The sequence below is a fragment of the Camelus dromedarius genome, chromosome 11 (assembly GCF_036321535.1).
Source record: "Camelus dromedarius isolate mCamDro1 chromosome 11, mCamDro1.pat, whole genome shotgun sequence".
In the NCBI taxonomy this organism is placed as follows: domain Eukaryota; kingdom Metazoa; phylum Chordata; class Mammalia; order Artiodactyla; family Camelidae; genus Camelus; species Camelus dromedarius.
In genome coordinates, this window is record NC_087446.1 from 39657641 (window position 1) to 39676130 (window position 18490).

At 37.5% G+C, this 18490-nt stretch overlaps 2 protein-coding genes across 8 annotated transcripts in view; one reads left to right on the top strand and one right to left on the bottom strand.

Annotated features, from left to right (window-relative positions):
- TMEM263 (transmembrane protein 263) overlaps nucleotides 1-3442 on the top strand; it is a 16120-nt gene extending 12678 nt beyond the window's left edge. Inside the window, exon 3 of the mRNA XM_010996463.3 lies at nucleotides 604-3442. Within this exon, the coding sequence (XP_010994765.1) occupies nucleotides 604-890 (287 nt within the window). The 3' untranslated portion in view covers nucleotides 891-3442. The remainder of the gene's footprint in view (nucleotides 1-603) is intronic.
- MTERF2 (mitochondrial transcription termination factor 2) overlaps nucleotides 1-15432 on the bottom strand; it is a 25294-nt gene extending 9862 nt beyond the window's left edge. For 2 of the 7 annotated variants that reach the window (XM_064491683.1, XM_064491684.1), the window contains exons 1-3: nucleotides 15256-15432; nucleotides 12883-12983; nucleotides 6359-8366 (exon numbers count right to left, since the gene is read on the bottom strand). In XM_064491683.1, the coding sequence (XP_064347753.1) occupies nucleotides 7154-8311 (1158 nt within the window). In that variant the 5' untranslated portion in view covers nucleotides 8312-8366; nucleotides 12883-12983; nucleotides 15256-15432 and the 3' untranslated portion in view covers nucleotides 6359-7153. Of the gene's footprint in view, nucleotides 1-2887; nucleotides 8367-10728; nucleotides 10860-12882; nucleotides 13014-15255 lie in introns of those variants that run through there. The other 5 variants (XM_064491687.1, XM_064491686.1, XM_064491685.1 and 2 more) reach the window with 5 other exon arrangements.
- Between the last annotated feature and the right edge of the window lie 3058 nt (nucleotides 15433-18490).

Sequence of the window (18490 nt, forward strand, 5' to 3'; positions counted from 1 at the left end):
ACATCATTTAGCTTCTGGAAAATTCTGTTGTAGACTGGTGTCAGAATGAAAGTGAAAAGACAAATGACACGTTGGTGTTATTATGAAATCAGTCCTTACCCTGAAATGGTCTTGGGGATACCTAGGGGTTCCAGACCAGACCTTGAGAACTGCTGCTTTAAATGAGGAAGATTGTTTCAGTAATGACTGATTTACTTCTATCAAGGAAATAAAGGCTAAATATTTTAATCTTTTTGTTTTTTCATATACTTTTTAGGATATAAAATAAAGGTTTTTTTAAATAAAGGGTTTTTTTTTATTATTAACAGCAACAAAACTGTAAATCAAGAACACTTAAAATAGGATTCTATTTTATGTAGGTTGTCTAGTCTGTAAAGCATTTATTTTCATAGATACTAAGACTTAGCATCAGACCAGGATATTTTAAAAACGTGTACAACTATACCCTTGAGGGAAGAGTTCTTCATGTCTTGATCAGATTTGTATTTATGGTGTTGACCTTATCAGAACAATCTCCTGATTGTTAGGAAGTCTTAGGTTATTTAATGGTTTGTACTGCTCTTATAAAGACTTTCACTGTCTTATGATATTTTCTCTCATTAGGTTCAATGAAAGATCACCCACAGCAGCAACCAGGCATGCTGTCCCGTGTGACTGGGGGTATCTTCAGTGTTACAAAGGGAGCTGTTGGTGCCACCATTGGTGGTGTGGCTTGGATTGGTGGAAAGAGTCTGGAGGTGACCAAAACAGCTGTTACAACTGTGCCTTCCATGGGAATAGGGCTGGTGAAAGGGGGCGTGTCTGCTGTGGCTGGAGGTGTTACAGCTGTTGGGTCTGCTGTTGTAAACAAAGTGCCCTTAACAGGAAAGAAGAAAGACAAATCTGACTAAAAATACGGAGATACACTTGCTCTCCACAGCATTATGATGCCAGTGGCATTGAATTGCTAAATTATGGACTACAACCAAGTCACCTGTTTTGGACGTTTATCTTCAACTGCTGTGTTGAAAGTATTGATGACTGACTGGTTTTCGTCTAAAAAGAAGAGACCAATACTAGCACAGTGTATGAAGGTTTCTCATACTTAAATTCCAGCTTTTTATCTGGTAAAATGTTACACTTACTCAGTTGTAACTGAAGATACAGTATATTTGAGTATTTACTACATAAGTCTTTCAGTTTAACTAATGTGAAAGTTGAATTTAGTGGATGATCTTTACAGTTCCATATGTATAATGTGCCAGGTAACTCATCTGCCCCTTAAGAAGGGAACCTTGAATTACATAAACTGTACCTTTGATGTGCCTAATAGTTTCAGATGTCTTAGTTTTAATAACCATAGTTGATTAGACCAAGTGGCATTCTTATTTAAGATGGTAAAAGTAGCAGGAAATAGAGAAGTTTAAAAGAAAAGATTCATGGTTTTATGTGTTAACAATCTTTTGTTAGATATGCATTATATTAATTTAATCATTGATGCCTTACAAAAGAAAAGCATCTTTTCTAATACCCTAAATATGTGCAGTTCTTAGTATTATTATACATGGATTCTTTCAAAAGTTGGTTGTGAAATTAGTTTTCCCTCAAGAATCTCAGGAGTAGTGGGGTAAAGGCATTTCTTGCTCTTAGCAGGTTAGATAGTGTTTGTTAACTTTTTGTTAACTGTCAGTAGTTATAACCAAATTGTATGCTTCAACCTGGGTTCATGCTCCATCATTAAGAAACCTCACAGTGCCTAAGTAACATTTCTTTGCTGGTCAGAAGCTGTGTTGGAAGAGTTTCATATTAAGGAGGAACACATAAATAATTTTAAGTTCTTAAGAATTACCTAAAGCATTCAAGATATAAAATGAATTCTTCACACCTGTTTTGTCTCAAGGATAGCTTAAATTATTAGCAGTAATACCCCCTTTAAGAAAACAGTAAAAGCAACCACAAATATGTGGGGGCTGATTTTTAAATTGAATGGAATGGGCTCCATAGATTAGTTTTGAGTGTAAAATATATATAAGTGCTTTCAGTGGTTGACAGGCTTTTAAAATATGTTATCTTACAGACCTTAAAAAGCAGCTGTAAACTTTGTACTATTTTCTAAGTCAACTTTAGGCAAGGAATTGAAATTTTTGGTTATGGATGATAAGTGTCGTGTCTTATTTATGTCTCATCATGTCTCATTCATTCTCAAAGAATATGTCTTAGATGGAATTCATCTTTTTGCTTTTTGTTTCATGTTCAGTTTCATAAAAATTTCAAAAGTGGCATATATATCTGGCATTTGTCTTAACTAAGGGTTATAATCCAAGCCTGAAAAATCTTAGTTTTCCTTATACTTAAGTTTGGAAATTTGCCTCCATTCTGAAGACTTTTTTTTTTTTTTTTAAATGAGCAAGGGGAAGAAAGGAAGTGATGCTCTGGAGTAAGTCAAAATAGCACTCCTGAGAAAAAAGCAGATCAAGCTTAAATGTTTGTTTGCAAACCACTGAGAGTTTTACATTAATAATGTGGATCAACAAATGGATAAGAACAAAACTTAAAAGCTTTCATAAATACCAGAAAGGATTTTAAGCAAATCCACTAAGGTTCTTGAACCTTTGTACCATATACAAAACTGAAAAGTCATCAGGGAGTTAATCAGAAATTAAATGGTCATTTATTTCATCCATTATGATTTAAGTATATTTGTTGGTATATTTTTAAAAAAAAAAAAGCTCTAAAATTAGTGGATGAACACTAAATAATGGTATTTGAGAACTTGTTTCCTGCTATTTGAAAGAAGTTACTGCTTCGTTGCTAGCTTATATTTCTACATTATCTTCTATTGTCATAGGCTCTGCTGTGCTTTGTACCTGAATTTCTAAATATAGACTTTAGTTTACTGTATGCTTGCATATTTATTTTCAACTTTGCTTGTCTTTAAAACTACTTAAGGAAGAATGGTTGTAATTAATTTCTGCTACAGAAAAGCCACCTGGTACATTTTATCTCATCAAGTTTGTTTTAAATTTTAAAGTATAACTTTGTTCAGGAGAGGCTTTTGCAATGCTAGCAGAGAACTTGTACAAATGAATAGTTATAGAGGTTCTTGTTCAAATGAACTTGCCATTTGATATGTACAGCCGTACACTTGAGTCTTTTCCAGTTTATTTTCGTAGACTAGCAATTTGACCTGTTAAACAGTACTAGTTCACTTCAAAAAACTAAGGTTGTTGTACACACCTGGAGGCATCTGTTATTCAGCTTATCTTTTGAGTGGGTATTTGGCACAATAAGGATAAACTTGTGTGACCCACTTGAAAGACTGATCTAATGATGTTGATATTATGAATCCTGTACTTAGTGAGATGTCAGATGAAAATAACTGATGATTGAGTAATTTTTTTTTGTATTAAAAGAATGGGAAAAGAATACACAAACTGTTAATAAAGCACTTTGATCTGCAAAAGATGAGCTGTTTCATGAAGATCTAAGGAAATAAAGGAAATTTTAAAGCAGGGTAGTCTTAAAATTTTAGTTACACAGCAGTTCAGAAAGCACTGTAGCCAGTTTTTAAATTTTTTTGATACAAATGCACAAACATGACAAAACATCTCCAAATATGAATTGTGATGCCAACACAACAATGAAATACAAACATATTTTAAACAACTCTAATAAAGATTAAAAATGCAGATTTCTAGGTTTGACCCATCTTGCTATATCCCTGCATGGTGGGGCCCAGGATTACAGTTTACCAACCTCTGCAGGTAATTCTTGTGCATGCTAAAATTTGGGAACTGATGGAGGCATCATAAAGTAGAGGGCACACTTTCCTCTGTCCTAAGCAGCTGTGGAACCAGCTAAGACATCTTTTTGGCCAGAAATGACTCAAAGGGATGGGAACCATTTGGAGGAAGGCAGAAAACTGATACTCACTTGGCATTTATTTACTCACCCTGCCAGGCACTGCTCATACTTCTCTAATTTAATTAGTATGAGGACTTTATGAAGAAAGTTATCTTTATTTCCTTTTTACAAATATGGAACAAGCTAACTTTCAAAGTTAGCTGAATTTCCCGTATCACTTTTGAATTAGCGTAAGTCACAACCTCTTCAGCTTATGTCCAGAAACAAAGAGGACTATTCAGTAACTAGTCTTTCATTCTGCTGTTGGCATTAGTTGTGTATATGCTTGACTTACCAGGCTCGCTGGATATCTTCTAGGTGATCATATTTACTTTGGCAGCTAATTACATTTTGCCACAGAAGTGAATTTATACATACAATTTTTTAAAGGAAATAATGTAGTTTTGTTATTAGAGCCTTTTTTCACAGAGGAAGTGAAATTTGACTCTAGTGTTTCATGTACATATATCTCCCCCTGCTGTGCTGTTGATTTTGAATATTTAAAATTTTATTTGTAGGGAAATCTGAGTAAGAATGCAAGGATGGAAAAAGGCAGAGGTTCAAGAGCTAAAAAATGGACTAGGATTTGGTCTAAGGAGAAATAAAGTCACTATACAGCATGTTTGACCACTAATGTGGATTTTTTTGTTTAAGTTTTCCAAGTTAGAGTAAGCTACAAATATATTTCTATAACCATAACTGCCTTTATTCTCTATGCCTGGGCCTGAGCACCTAAATTTTGCTGCTGTACTGATGACGCTTTTTAAATTAATGGCCACATAGCACACGTAGCCACTCAACTCTGCCAAACTTTCTTATATACCTTCGTTTGTTCACTTTCCTGCTCCTCAAAACGACTACTTCATATCTCCTCTTCCCAGCCCTTCTGCCATACTCCCCTTCTCCCATTCTGTATCTTTCCTCCTATGTGAAAAGAGGCAACCAGATAGCAACTCTCCTGCCTCTCAGTGCCCACTCTGTCCACCTGCCTGCATCTGATCCCACACTCTGTGGACCAGGACTACTACCTCTGTTCTTATCCAAAGTCAGCCCACCCTCACTTCCGCAAGGAGATTAATCCTACAGTCTTTCCATCTCTCATCCATCCCTCTCACCTTGGGTCACACCCATCAGCATATAAACATTTTGCAGTATTTGCTTTCTTAAAAGAAAAATTACTGACTCTCACAACCTCCATTTCTCTGCTTCCTTTTGCAACAAAATTTATTTAACAGAACTATAATCCCTGCTTCATTCTTATCTCCTATTCTCTCAACCCACTCCAGCTACCTTCTTACCTTTCTCATTCCACCAGAATCACTCGGGATAGGGCCAACCAGTAAGTTCCTTTTTGCCAAATCCACTGGTCACTTCTCTGTATCTTAGTTGACCTCCCCATGGCATTCAATATTATTGAAATGCCGTCTTTTCTTGGCAGAGTTATTCTGATCCCCAGGCTTGGTCATCCACTACTCCAAATCTGTCTTCTTTCTGGGTAATCTCATTTATAGCCATTGACTTAGATACCATAGATATGCAGATAATCCCTGAATATCTATCTCCAGTCCTAATTTCTCACAACTCCAGACTTCACCATCTTCCTGTTTGAAATCTCTGCTCAGGTACTAGTAGGCATCTCAAAATTGATATCTAAAATAGAACTACCAAGGTGACCATATAATGTATAATGTATTCCAAATGGAGACACTTGAGAGTGAAAGACAGTACTGATAATTATGTCAGGACAACAAGCATAAACTAAAACCTGCCCAAGGGTTTCCCATCACACGTAGAATGAGGTCTCTTAGATGGACCTGTGATGCTCACCTTGTGCCACTCTTCCCATCACTTAACTCTGCTCCAACCATACTGGCTGTCATGCTTTCTCTTGGACAGACATTTCTGTGTGACTTTGAGTAAGTGACTTATCCTCTCTGTGCCTGAGTGTCCTCATCTGTTAAAACACTAAACAATGGTACTCAGCTCTTAGGGTTGTATAGCACAGCGTGCCTGGCACTTAGTAGGTGCTGCATAGAGTAGTCTTTCACCTTCCTAACTAAGGAACTGAATCGATTTGGATAGTGAGTGTTACTTACATTTGCTGATTGAATGGATAGAGTGAAGACATGGCCTGTTTTTCATCACTTAAGGCCATGCACAGCGCACAGATGTTTGAGCACCAGAGTCAATTGTTTAGTTATGTATTTGTTACAGTTCAAACTCCACATCTGAAAGTAAGCCACTCTTATCTGGGTAATGTTTATCTTGGAACAAAATTTAGGAATAGAAACTTGAAACCTACTAAAATCATTATCAACTGTCATACACTTTACGTTTTTATATTTTATAGTCAGGTTTGGATTTTCAGAAAGTTTTCTTAAAAGCTGCATTTACTTTGTATAAATTAGATCATTTCCAATATAAGGAATTTTATGGAGTTTTCATAAAAATCCCTACATTTGTAGTTGATACTCACTCTTCTAGCATGTCAGGTAAGAGGTGACTTTTCATGACAATTCATAAGCAGTCCTTTTTCTGTTCACAAGGTTTGAACAAAAGAGAGATCTTAGTAAATCTGGGCTCTGGCACTTGGCAGCTGAGTGGCCTCTCTAAACTTCTGTTTCCTCATCTGTAAAAAGGGATAGCAATGAATGCATGTAAATGTTTCATGAGAGATAAAATAGCTAATTTGAAACAAACGGACCACACAAATAAGCTCTAATTATTCCCTTTGATGGACAATACTTGGTTCTCAAAGATACTCATTTATTCCAACCAGGAGATAAAATCAGCTTTCTCTATAAAAATGTATTAGAAGTTTGGTAATGTTTCACTAAACACTAAGCTGTAGAATTCAGACAGCAGTAGAATGATGTTTTAGAGCTAGTGGTGAGAAAGAAGGGTGGGTCTGCATCCTGGATGAAATGTGCTATATGGATAAAAATGTATCCATACTTTGAATTAAGGGAGTGTACCTGACTGTTTCTTAGAAATTATTCACTTATAAAATATCACATTAGTGTGCCATTTAATAGTAGTTTTTTTTGAAATAGTTCAAGGTCAAAATTACAAAATTTAAAATAAGTGCAATTTATATTTTTAAATACAGCAATTGAGTCAGAGACTATGTACTTAGAGGTAATTTAAACACAATCCTGAAGCTAAGTAGATTCTTAAAATTACTGGTGCCCATAAACTGCCTGAATCACTTAAGTTTTTGCTACTCAGTTTCACTCTGCACTGTTAGAAAAAAGCAACATCAGTGAGCAAGTTATTCTTCAATATTTAATGGTGCCACAGGGTTAAATAATGGCCTTCCTTTTTTGGCCTGAATTTTACCAAAGTTGGCCTCAAACTCTTTTTTTGTTCCATTTAGGTTTGCTAAATGTCCATCCCTTATTCTATAGCCTAAGGAATTCAGTTTCCTTATCCTGTACTGTACTATATGTGGCATTAATTCAAGAACCATTGGTGTCTCTCTTATCTGAGCTATGGAAATTCCTTCTTTTAATAATCCCTGAATTCTCTCTTCCAAAACTGGAACAGAATAATATAAGAGGGCAGGACATTTCAAAATTAACTGCTTCAGGTCATGATCAGTACATTTAAAAGCATTTTTAGAGAAGGAAATACTCTTCTGTATACTTCTTGGGCAAAGCTGAAAAAAAAATCCTTTGAGTTTGGACAGAAGTTGAAGAATTTCAAAGTTTGTAAAACTTTGTTCCTGGAGAAATTCTAGTGTTTCCTTTATAGCTGCAGAAGAATTTAACAAAATAAATGGGTTTTGGCTTAACAATTTCAGTAGCCAAACTTTCATGTTGGCCTCAGAGCCACCTAAATTTAGATAACTCTCTTGAAGAATCTTTATCATTTGCTTATTCTTCTCAATAGGATTATGAAAAATATTAGATGCAGTTGTCAAAAATCTGCTAATGACCACATTTTTGAGCCCCAACTCTTTAAAGAACTGAACATTCAGCCTCTGATTTTCCTGGTCTTTAATAGTAAAGAAAGATTCTGGAAATTGTTCTATTAACCTAACTAACTCTTCCTCGTTTTTGCAAACCAACTGCCAGAGTTCTCTTTGGATGTTAATAGCAGTTGGACTGCAAATAATTGCCTCTGGGCAGCGTTCCAAGATACTGGCTATGGCAGTCTCTTCAGCACCCAGTTGTTGTAAAATATTTGCAATTTCTTCAACATAGGTTTCATCCTCCAGAAGTACCCATCCTTTTAATCTTCGAATTTTCCTGATGTCAACTGACAGTTTATAGAGCTTTTCCACTGTCCTTTCATTTTCCTTGTTTGATTGATTATCAGTTGTATAGGTGAAGGATACTAGAAAAGGTCTGTATTGTGGAGCTGACAGCATCTTTCTGAAAGAACACAGCCTGCAGGGCTGGGATCTCATCAGCAACTTCCACAACATGCCTGCAATCCACTGGCTAATTCCCACCGTCCTGGGATTCAGAATGTACTCATATCTGTAAGAAAGAAAATATAGGTTTTAACATAAAGGGTGTTGACTTTTAGAACACAAACACAAATTTGAGCTATAAGTAGCAAGCATGGAAATAAAACGAATTTAAATTAGACAAGTAAACTACTCATGTGGAGCTGACAGAATAAATAACTGACAAAGTAATGGTAATACGCTGTTTCACATTTTACACTTTATACATTGTCTACTTGAGCTTTGCAACAATCTTGTGAAGTAGTTATTTCCATTTTACAGATAAGTCGCAAGACCACAAAGAGTTCAGACTGACAAACCTTAAATGTTATTATGACACAAATTCCCTTTCTTACAACTCTGATATGTTTCTGTTTAGGAGGCATATATTATTTACACACACAGCTTTTTTTTTTATGTTTTACATTTTCAAGTTGATATTTAGTGGAAGCAAATGCTTTTTAAGGGAGGAATCAAAATCTAATTTCATATTTTAGAGTAAGTATTTTTTGTTTAATAACTATTATCCAAAGTAAAGTCAGTGAATTTATTTAAAATGTGTTAATAAATGTATGCTTGTTTTATGAGAATTATGTGAAAATCCTTTTTATAAATCCAGAATTAAAATAAGTCTTAGCCAGGTAGAATGAGGAATGCCATGTGACTGCCCCAGTGGAGCCATGGGGAATCATGTTAGCTGTGGAATGGTGATCATACTTGTAGTACAGTCTAACCGGCTGTCCCCACTTGACATCCTTAGGCTATCCTGTGCCTGATGCATTGCAGCCTTTGGCACTATTTTCTTGTATCTCTAATAATGAAAACATGCCTAGTTTGTTGTCTTAACTTTTAGTACCTGTGAGTGTTAGGTGTCTCAGTCTGTCACAAAAATGTGTACTAAGCTACAGAAGCATTTCCTTATTATTTTAGGTTTGAAGGAAAGTTAAAAAAAAAAAAAAGCCATTTCCAATCACTGACCCCAATAATGCCCTTGCAATATATATGCCATCTTCAAGCCTGTCCTAATTAATCCAAATAAATGATTACTTTTTCAGGAAAAATAACAAGTAACAATGCTCTCATTTTGGTTTACCATTTCTAATAATAGCTCATTGTTAGTGCCTATGGTATCAAAATACTTGTAGGCATAGCTTCTGTTTTTCTTCCAGTGGTTCAACCAGAAATTTCCTCAGATAATTCCTAACAGGTAAGATGTAATTATTGAAGTTTTTTTTTTTTTAATTTCTAAGAAGGAGGAAGTAGAGTATAATGAAAGGCACAGACAGATAGATCTAGGCAGGAGGCCCATACCCCACTGTTCCTGGGACTCCATAAGCTTGGGCTTCACATCTGTATCAGCTACTGGAAGGAGTGTGGGCTCTGCAGTCAAACTGCCCATGCCCAGCCCTGGCTCTAACATATGGGGTCACCTTGGAAAAGTTACTTAGCCTCAAATTAAATAAACAAGTAAGGATTAGAATAGTGCCTCACAGTAAATGTTCAATAAATATTAATGATAACACCATCTATAAAATGGAGAATAGCAGATAAATCTTACAAGGATACTACGAAGGTTAAAATGCATGTCAAGTACTTTGCAGAGCCTGGTACTTAAAAAGTACTCAGTAAATGGTAGACATTACTCAGAAATATGTGGAGCTAAAAGTCTTGCAGAGATGTGACATTAAACTGTATTTTAGACCGAAGTACGTTATTTACAAAGAGTAACTGAAAACTGTAAAAACTATTTTAAATGCTTTGGTTGTTCAAAATGATAACTGCTTATAAAAGCAATACATGCTCACTACAGAGAATCTGCCAAATTCTGAAAAGTATGAGTAGAGAAAGTCTTTCACAATCCCACCATCTATAGACAACTTCATATTTTGACATATATGTCTAATTTTTTCTATGTTGCTCACTTCACTATAATTTTTTTAGGTACATAAAAGCAAGGCTGCCCTGTACATGAGAGTTTGGTTCTAAACTTAGCCTATAAAGTGAAAATTGCAAAGACTCAGAATTTTCCTTGAAAATCTCTTGAGCAGGCACCATGCTGGATACCAACATACTGTCCTCCCAGTAAGTCCAGTGCAGCCAGGGGTTCCTCCAGGGTAGTAACAGATTCCAGCATTTGGCTAAGCAAATAATAAAGGGTGTTGACTTTTAGAACACAAACACGAATTTGAGCTGTAAGTAGTAAGCATGGAAATAAAAATAGATTTAAAGTAGACAGAAAACTGTCTAAGCACTATACGAAGTAGTTCGCTTAGTGCAGGGGTTACTATACAAAATGACAGATCATTAGGCATTAGAACTACATAGACCATGGCAAGAAGTTCCTGCCCAGTGTGGCTAACGGAAAGGCAGCCTGTCTCCCATTTCCTACTTACTCCAGAGTGAATGATCATGTGCTCAGATGAGTTGTTTGAACAATTAAAGCTGTCTGTCTTGCTCTATCTCACTCTCTGATGAGCAAACACAGTTGATGGCCAGAGTGAAAATCACAAACGTTGTGACGCCTCTGTAATCAATGCACATGATATATACAACACATTTTCTTCTTTTATTATATGCACTGTAAGTATCCAACCTTGGCATCAAAAATTCTCTGAACATTTAAAATGAGTGATACATAGAATGAAAACACTATAATTTTGTAATTCATTCCCTAATATCAAGCATTTGGGTTATTGTAATTTTGGCGATATGCTGAATTACCTATCTACATTTCTTTTTTTCCCTTTAGAATGAATTCCTAGGAGTAGAATTACTGAAAAGGAGATGTGTGAACATTTAAAAAGCTAAGTTGTTAATGTACTATCCAGAAAAACTATTTAGTTGACATTCTCACAGGCAGTATGAGTGATTTTCTCATCAGTTTCAACTTTGATATGTGAAAAATGAATAAACACTAATTTAACTTCATTTTCTTTTATTACCAGTGAGGCTGAACTTTTCTTAGTTATTTTGACAATCTTTATTTCCTTTTGTGAATTAACTATTCCTGCCTCTGCCTTTTTAAACAGCAATCTTTTTTTTTAAAACTGACTTGTACAAAGTCTTTATACATTAAGAAAAACAATCTTCTCACTTTTGAAAGTATTTTCTCCAGTTCATTTGCACTTGTTAATGGTATATTAGCATACCAAAACGACCACTTTTTTCTTTCTGTGGTAAGATATACATAACATAAAGTTTACATTTTAATCACTTTTAAATATAAGACAGCAGCATTAAGTAAATTCACAAAGTTGTACTATAAGCACTACCACTGTCTCCAGAACTTTTTCACCATCCCAAACTTTGTACCCATTAAATGGTAACTCCCCACTCCCTCCTCTCAGCCCCAGGGAACTTCTAATTTCTGTCTCTGTGAATTTGCCTATTCTTGGTACTTCATATAAGTGCAATCATGCAATATTTGTCCTGTTGTATCTGGCTTATTTCACTTAGCATCATGTCTTCAAGGTTCATACATAAGGTAGCATGTGTCAGAACAAACGGTTAATTTTAAGTTGTTAAAGGGTCAGGGAAGTGTCCCTTTATGATTCTTACTGCTTTTATGCATCAGATGATCAGGAAAAAAAATCCATCCATATTTCCTTCTATATTTTTGTTTGAATTTTAAAATTCATTCAAAATTTCTGGCTGTGAGCTGAGAATCTAAACAGATTTTATCAATAGTTCAGCTATCCCCTAAGCACCATTTTTGAACAATCCATTCCTTCCCCATGATTTGTGACACCCCCTTTGTTATATAGTATTAAATGTAGTTTCTATTTCTAGTTAGCCTCCATCCTCACTCCTCTACTATGTCTACAATTCTCTGCATGAGCCAGGAGGCTAACTTCTTTGCTGCATACTTGGCTCCCTCTGCCAGACCATCCTAGGACAGTCTCTGGTCAACTCACTCTTTCACAACCCCCAACAACTATGTCAAATATTCTCAACTCAGACCTCCAGCCTCCCACTCCCATTCTCTCCTTCACTCTCAACCAATACCCTTGCCTTTAACCTGTACAAAGAAAGGAGTGCAACTCCTCACACTAAACGTAAACCTTCTGCTATCTCCCCTTCCCCACAGTTACACTTTCATTATCCAGGAAAACCCCTGCTCCTGTGCTGATCCAGCCTCTCTGGCCTGAGATCTCTGGAGCCCTGCTTGCTCATGTATTCACTCCTTCAGCTGTGTCCTCCTCTCTGAGGTTCCCACCCTTCACCCTTCACTGCCCCTCCGCTATAATCCCATTTTCCTCTTCCTCTCAGTTATTTCTTGCAGCTCCTTCTTTCTCTCCATTTCTTCTCCTCCTATTCATATCACTCTCAAGACAATTTCCATGTGATTAAAGCCAGTAGTTTTAGTTCCTATCTCTTAACATCTGCAGCTTTCAGCAGAGTTGACCGCTTTCTCTCTGAAATCCTCTCATGTGACTTCCAAGACTTCACAATCTCCTACTTCCTACCTGCACTCCTGACCTCCCTCTATCTGTCTCCTCTGCAGGCTCATCTCCAAGGCCTGGTTTTAGACCCGCTCCTCTTCTTACCTTAGAGCGTCTCCCCAGAGGTCCTGTTCTCATCCAGAGCTTCAGTGAATCCACCTGGGCTTCTTTCCAGCTTCTTCTCAAAATGTGACCTCGTCACCTCCCTGAAATAAACCTTTCAGTGGCACTTTAGGCTAAAGACATAGAATTAAAATGCCTTACTGGGGCCTTTAGGCTCTTGCCCCACCCAAATCTCCCGTCCCCATCTGCCTATACAAGCCGCATCTACTTCCTTTCAGCCCCTGGTGCTCCACCTGTTCCCATTACACGGTCTCTGAAGCCTGAGGGCAGTTCCCCATGCCCACAATGCTCCTAACTTCTAGGTCCAAGTGTCACTTTCTCAGGAAAACTTTCCTGCCCTTCACAAATAGATGAGATCTCCTGCCCTACTGTATGTTCTCTTGACACCATGGACTGTTCCTCTGTGCCACTTGTCATAGTTGCAGCTGTTCATGTGTGGTTTCTGTCTCACTGTCCACAAAGGCAGAGACTGTTCACCACCATGTTCCAATGAATTGCTTCCCTACCTTTCACTTGGCTGGCACTGCTGACTCTAAAAGACATTCCTGGGCAGGAGACCTTAATGTGTGCTCTTCCACAGCACTCTGCTCTTTTTTATTTTCCTTTAAAAAATATTTTTAATATTTATTTATTTTATTGAAGTATAGTTTACAATATTGTGTTAGTTTCAGGTGTACAGCAAAGTGATTCAGGTTTTTTTTTTTATTGTAGTAGTCAGTTTACAATGTTGTGTCAATTTCTGATGTACAGCATAATGTTTCAGTCATACTTATACATACATATATTCGTTTTCATATTCTTTTTCATTATAGGTTACTACAAGATATTGAATATAGTTCCCTGTGCTATACAGTATAGACTTTCTGCTTATCTATTTTATATATAGTAGTATTTGCAAATCTCAAACTCCCACACCTTTTCCCGCCAGTAACCATAAGTTTGTTTTCTATGTCTGTGAGTCTATTTCTGTTTTGTAAATAAGTTCATTTGTGTCTTTTAAAAAAAAGGCCACATATGAGTGATATCATATGGTATTTATATACATATTATATAATTTTTTCCATATTATTCTCCATTATAGATTATTACAAGATACTTAATATTGTTCTGTGTCATACAGTACATCCTTATTGCTCTCTTGACCCTACTGTAGCACTTATACTCCTGTAGGTTCTTCATTCAACCAGTTTTTTGGTTTTGTTTGTTTAGCTCATGCTGTGTGTCTCGCATTATAATAGACAATAGCTCTTCTGCTAAAACCTTTCTTCATACCTTTGGATCAGACTCATCAGAGAATCTGATGAGAGCCACAGACTCCCTTTCCAAAAAAAGGACCCATACTCACAACATTTTGCAAGACTTTCACAGTTTTTGTGGGCACCTTCTAGTTTAACTATGAACAACCTGCACTAGATTAAAGCATGTGGAAGGCAGGGTCTGCATACTGTTCTACTTTATCCCCTGTACCAGCAAAGAACTTGGCCCACTGAGGAACAAAGTCAGTATCTGTAAACTGAAACTAAACGAACACCCCAAGTTCACTACAAACTGATGTATGGGTAAAGCTGTGGGCTGCCTGGGCTTAATTCCTGCTCACTAGTTGTGCTATGACTTGAGGTAGTCACTTCACCTCTCTGCCTCAGTTTGAGCACCAGGAAAATGGGTACATTATATCCTGTGTGATGTGAAGATTACATGATTAAAACCATAAATCACAGACTATTCAGAAACTCATTTAGTCAACAAAACAATCCATTTTAAAGATGGGGAAACATATGAAGGTAAAGTAACCTTCCCAAGGTTGATTAGCTAATAAAGGGCAGACCTTGGATTCAAACTCAATAGCTTGGCTCAAGTCCTGCTCTTAGCCCTCTGCTCTACACATACTAATACTCCAGGTAAATGTCTGTTAAATCACAATATGGGCTATTTTCTGATGCTTCATGTTTCTCACATTTTGGGGGCATTAAATCCACTTCTGTAATACGCACAATTTTCATAATACAGTCCTCTCCACAAACACCAGTAGCTCAATTAAGTTCTACTTTTATAACATGTACGATCTGATGACAGTTTCAAATTAACCACAACGTTTGTAAGAAAGGAAAAACGAGGGCCCTAGGGAGAGACTCTTGAGGGGCGACCAAAAGCTGCGCATCCATCATGGCAGGGCCTGCCCTTTCCCAGAGGAACTTCCGACCTGAGGCGCCCTGGCGTCCAGCCAGGCCAGCCAGGCGGGGCCAAGCAGTTGGCCGGGAGTCTGACTTCGCATTGGTCGGTCTCTGGCCCCAGCCTCTTGGCCGCGGCCCGGCCGGTGACGATCACCCCCAGGGCCGCAGATACGGCGCAACTCACCTGTTAGCACCTGCTTTGTACAAGGTGCAGCGAGTCCCGGGTGCCTGGCTCCGTCCTTCCTCCCTCCCGCGGCCGAGGCTCCCCGAAGCCTGCAGTCCTCCCGAGGCCTGGGGAAAGGGGCTAGAGTCCCAAGTCACTGGTGAATTTCCCTCAGCTGCGCCGGTGAGCCCGCAGACACGCAGCCAATCAGGGCGAGGGATACAGGCTACGTGGCCCTCCCGACGCAGCACGGCGGGACGGGGCGGGGCGGAGCAGAGAGGCGGAGTTGGGCCTGCGTGGGAAACAGCTTTCCTGGGAACACTGTCTAGCCAGCAGTTATTGCTTCTGGCATTTTCACACCCTTTTCCTCTCAGTATTTTAGAGAACCTGGAGTTTCAGTCGTTTTGTCCTTTGGGAAAAGATACTAGCCCGTGAGAAAAAAAGGGTGGAAATAACTCAGAAACCGCTATATTTTTAAGCTGTAGCCATTCAGAATTCCCCAAATAATTCGATAGGTAAATAACTAGTGTACAAAAGAAGCGTAGTTTGAAAAATCCCAAAACTTCTTTGGAACAAATGTAGCCTTCCTGCCTCCCTCCTCCCATCCAACAGTCAGCTAGTGTCTGATTCGTCTCCATCCTGCCACCTTCACCTAAATACTCATCTTTTCTGATAAACTGCTAAATGGTTTACATTCTAATTATTACTTGTGATGCCAACCTCATAAACTAATTTCTGCTTAAAGTCAGGCCAATGTCTGTCCCATTATTCTCACAATTATCCATACAAATGAATATGGTGTGACTATTAAGTGCCAAACATGTGAAACAGCCATGAAAAAAACAGAAGTGGACAAGACAAGGTGGGGATAAAGTACATTCCTGTCCTTACGGAGTTTATATTCTAGTTGAGAACAAGGACATTAACAACCAATGACATGATTAATCACAACTAGAGTCAAAATGTTTCCTAGGTCAGGGTGCCCTGACTGGCCAAGCTGTCCTATACTCAAGTGTGAAGTTGGGGTCAGGAAAGCTGTGATTTTCCCAGGCTGGAGGCCTCGCCTTTTGTATATTTGACAGTATATTGTGCACAGTTCTAACGCAGCCTTAACACACTGCACTATAATTCTTCCAGACTGCCCTCTCTCCTTGTGGAGTGAACTCCTTGTGGATACTGATGAATTTTTTATCCTATGAACAATTCTTGGAACACAGTAGGGACTCAGGAAATGCTAACTAAATCTTTGAGTGTAGCCTTAGTACCCAGCTTGTGCTCAATAGGCTTTGTTGAGAGGGACTGACACTTGCACTTTAATTCCACAGAGCAGCAAGAATTCTGACTCCTTTTCTCCAAATCAACTTTGATCTCCAGAATATGCTAGAATTAACTTTGTAGTTAATGTATATGAGGTAGGGGAGTGTTTGTCCAGTAATCCTTCTCCAAGTTACCCTTATACAAAAACCCCATTATCCATGGCTTTATTGCACTCTTCTTCCTGAAATAGAAGGATTTGGGGTCTAGACTAACCAACGTGTATCAGTGCATCTAGGAAAAGGGAATTAAAGTAGAATACAAAAAAGAGAAGGAAGTTAGGAAAGGAAACTTGGGCCTTAGAACTGCATGCTGCAGTCACTGGTCAGGAGGCAGGGAGCAGAGATGTGCACTAGGATGCTGGCAGCTTGTACCAGGGCTCCACATAACTGTATGAGGAATGACGATACATATAACCTTGTGCATTGTAATCTACACTTGAAACTGACCAACTTAGCTATGTGAACTGTCTTAAATGCTACCCAAGTTTTCTCCATCCTAAATATTTAAAGAGTTCTTTTTTGGGACCATATAATCAGAAAAAAACACCCGGAGAAATGGATGTTCAAAGAACCTAGTATTAGGCATGTTATCTAGAAGAAAATTACAAACATATGTTTGAAATTATGGGAAGATCCTGAAGTTTCTAGTACATAAGAGATGATTAAAAATAATACTGTTATCAGTTTTTTACATTCCAAATTTACTAATTTATTTTAAATAAATGTAAAAAACTTAAGAAGTTTGCATAGTTTCATTCAAAAGTATGGTTCCCTCAATTCAGTTTTTCTAGGTTGCCAGCAGTTTTTGGTAACGAGAGTTCAAGAAGTAGCTGCTGACTGAATAAAAGGTCTTAAAAATCGCTCAACCACCTCCAGGGTTTTTAGAACACCAACCCTTTTAGTTAGGGGGAGAACACTGCATTGAAATATGGTACATCTGCTGAGCTGGAGCATGCTGATTGATACCTTTCTCTTTCAGTGATTTTTTTTTTTAAAGTCACAATTTAGACCAAACTGAAAAAAGCTTTTCTAAAAACCATATTAAAAGCTCTCTACATTTAAAAGTAAAATATCAGTGTCTATGCTGAAATATTACTTGTTTTACTAAAATACTGATTTATTCACATTAAAACTGTATCATTTATTCCCCTGAACTGTGATGACAAATTCCAGGTCTATGAATTTCTCAACTCTGTACAGTACAATCAGGTGCAAAGAGTAGGATGTAAAGTACAGGTGTGAAAAACAAAATATTACTCCTTACTAATAGTAGTAAAAGAAGATAAGGCACTTTTTTTCTTTTCATAGTAATGAATTTGTTGATCAGTATTTACACATTATCCAGGATACTTTTAAAAATCCATGTCATCTAAAAATGATTGTTTCTGGATTTCTGACTCAATTTTATCTTGAGTTACCTTTAAATACAATTACCACACTGAACATCTGTCACTAAAGTTAGAAAAACAAAAGCCACTGGTTATAATTCCACATGGTAAGAACTAGCCTACTAGACAACAGTAAAGGGCTAATAATAGTGGTAACAATAATGGCAGCTAACCAGAGCTGCAGCATATAGTTATGCAGACTATGCACTGCACAATCCAGGGAGTTACACAGCAAGACAACACTGTAGCTAACATTTATCAATCATCCTACCACATGCCGGGCACTGTTATGAGTAATTCATACGTAGTATGAAGCAGATACTACTCTCACCCCATTTTATAGACAAGAAAAGAGGCACAAAAGGTTAACCATTTGCCCCAAATCTCAAAGCTAACAAGTGCCAAAGCCAGGCATTTGACTCGAGAGCCCACACTATTAACTGTTATCCCATACTGACTAACTCACAAGTTATAGGCCCAATTACTTGAAAAAAGTATATTTGGTTTTAAATCTTTCTTATAGATAATTTTATTTTTAAGAGTATAAAGTAT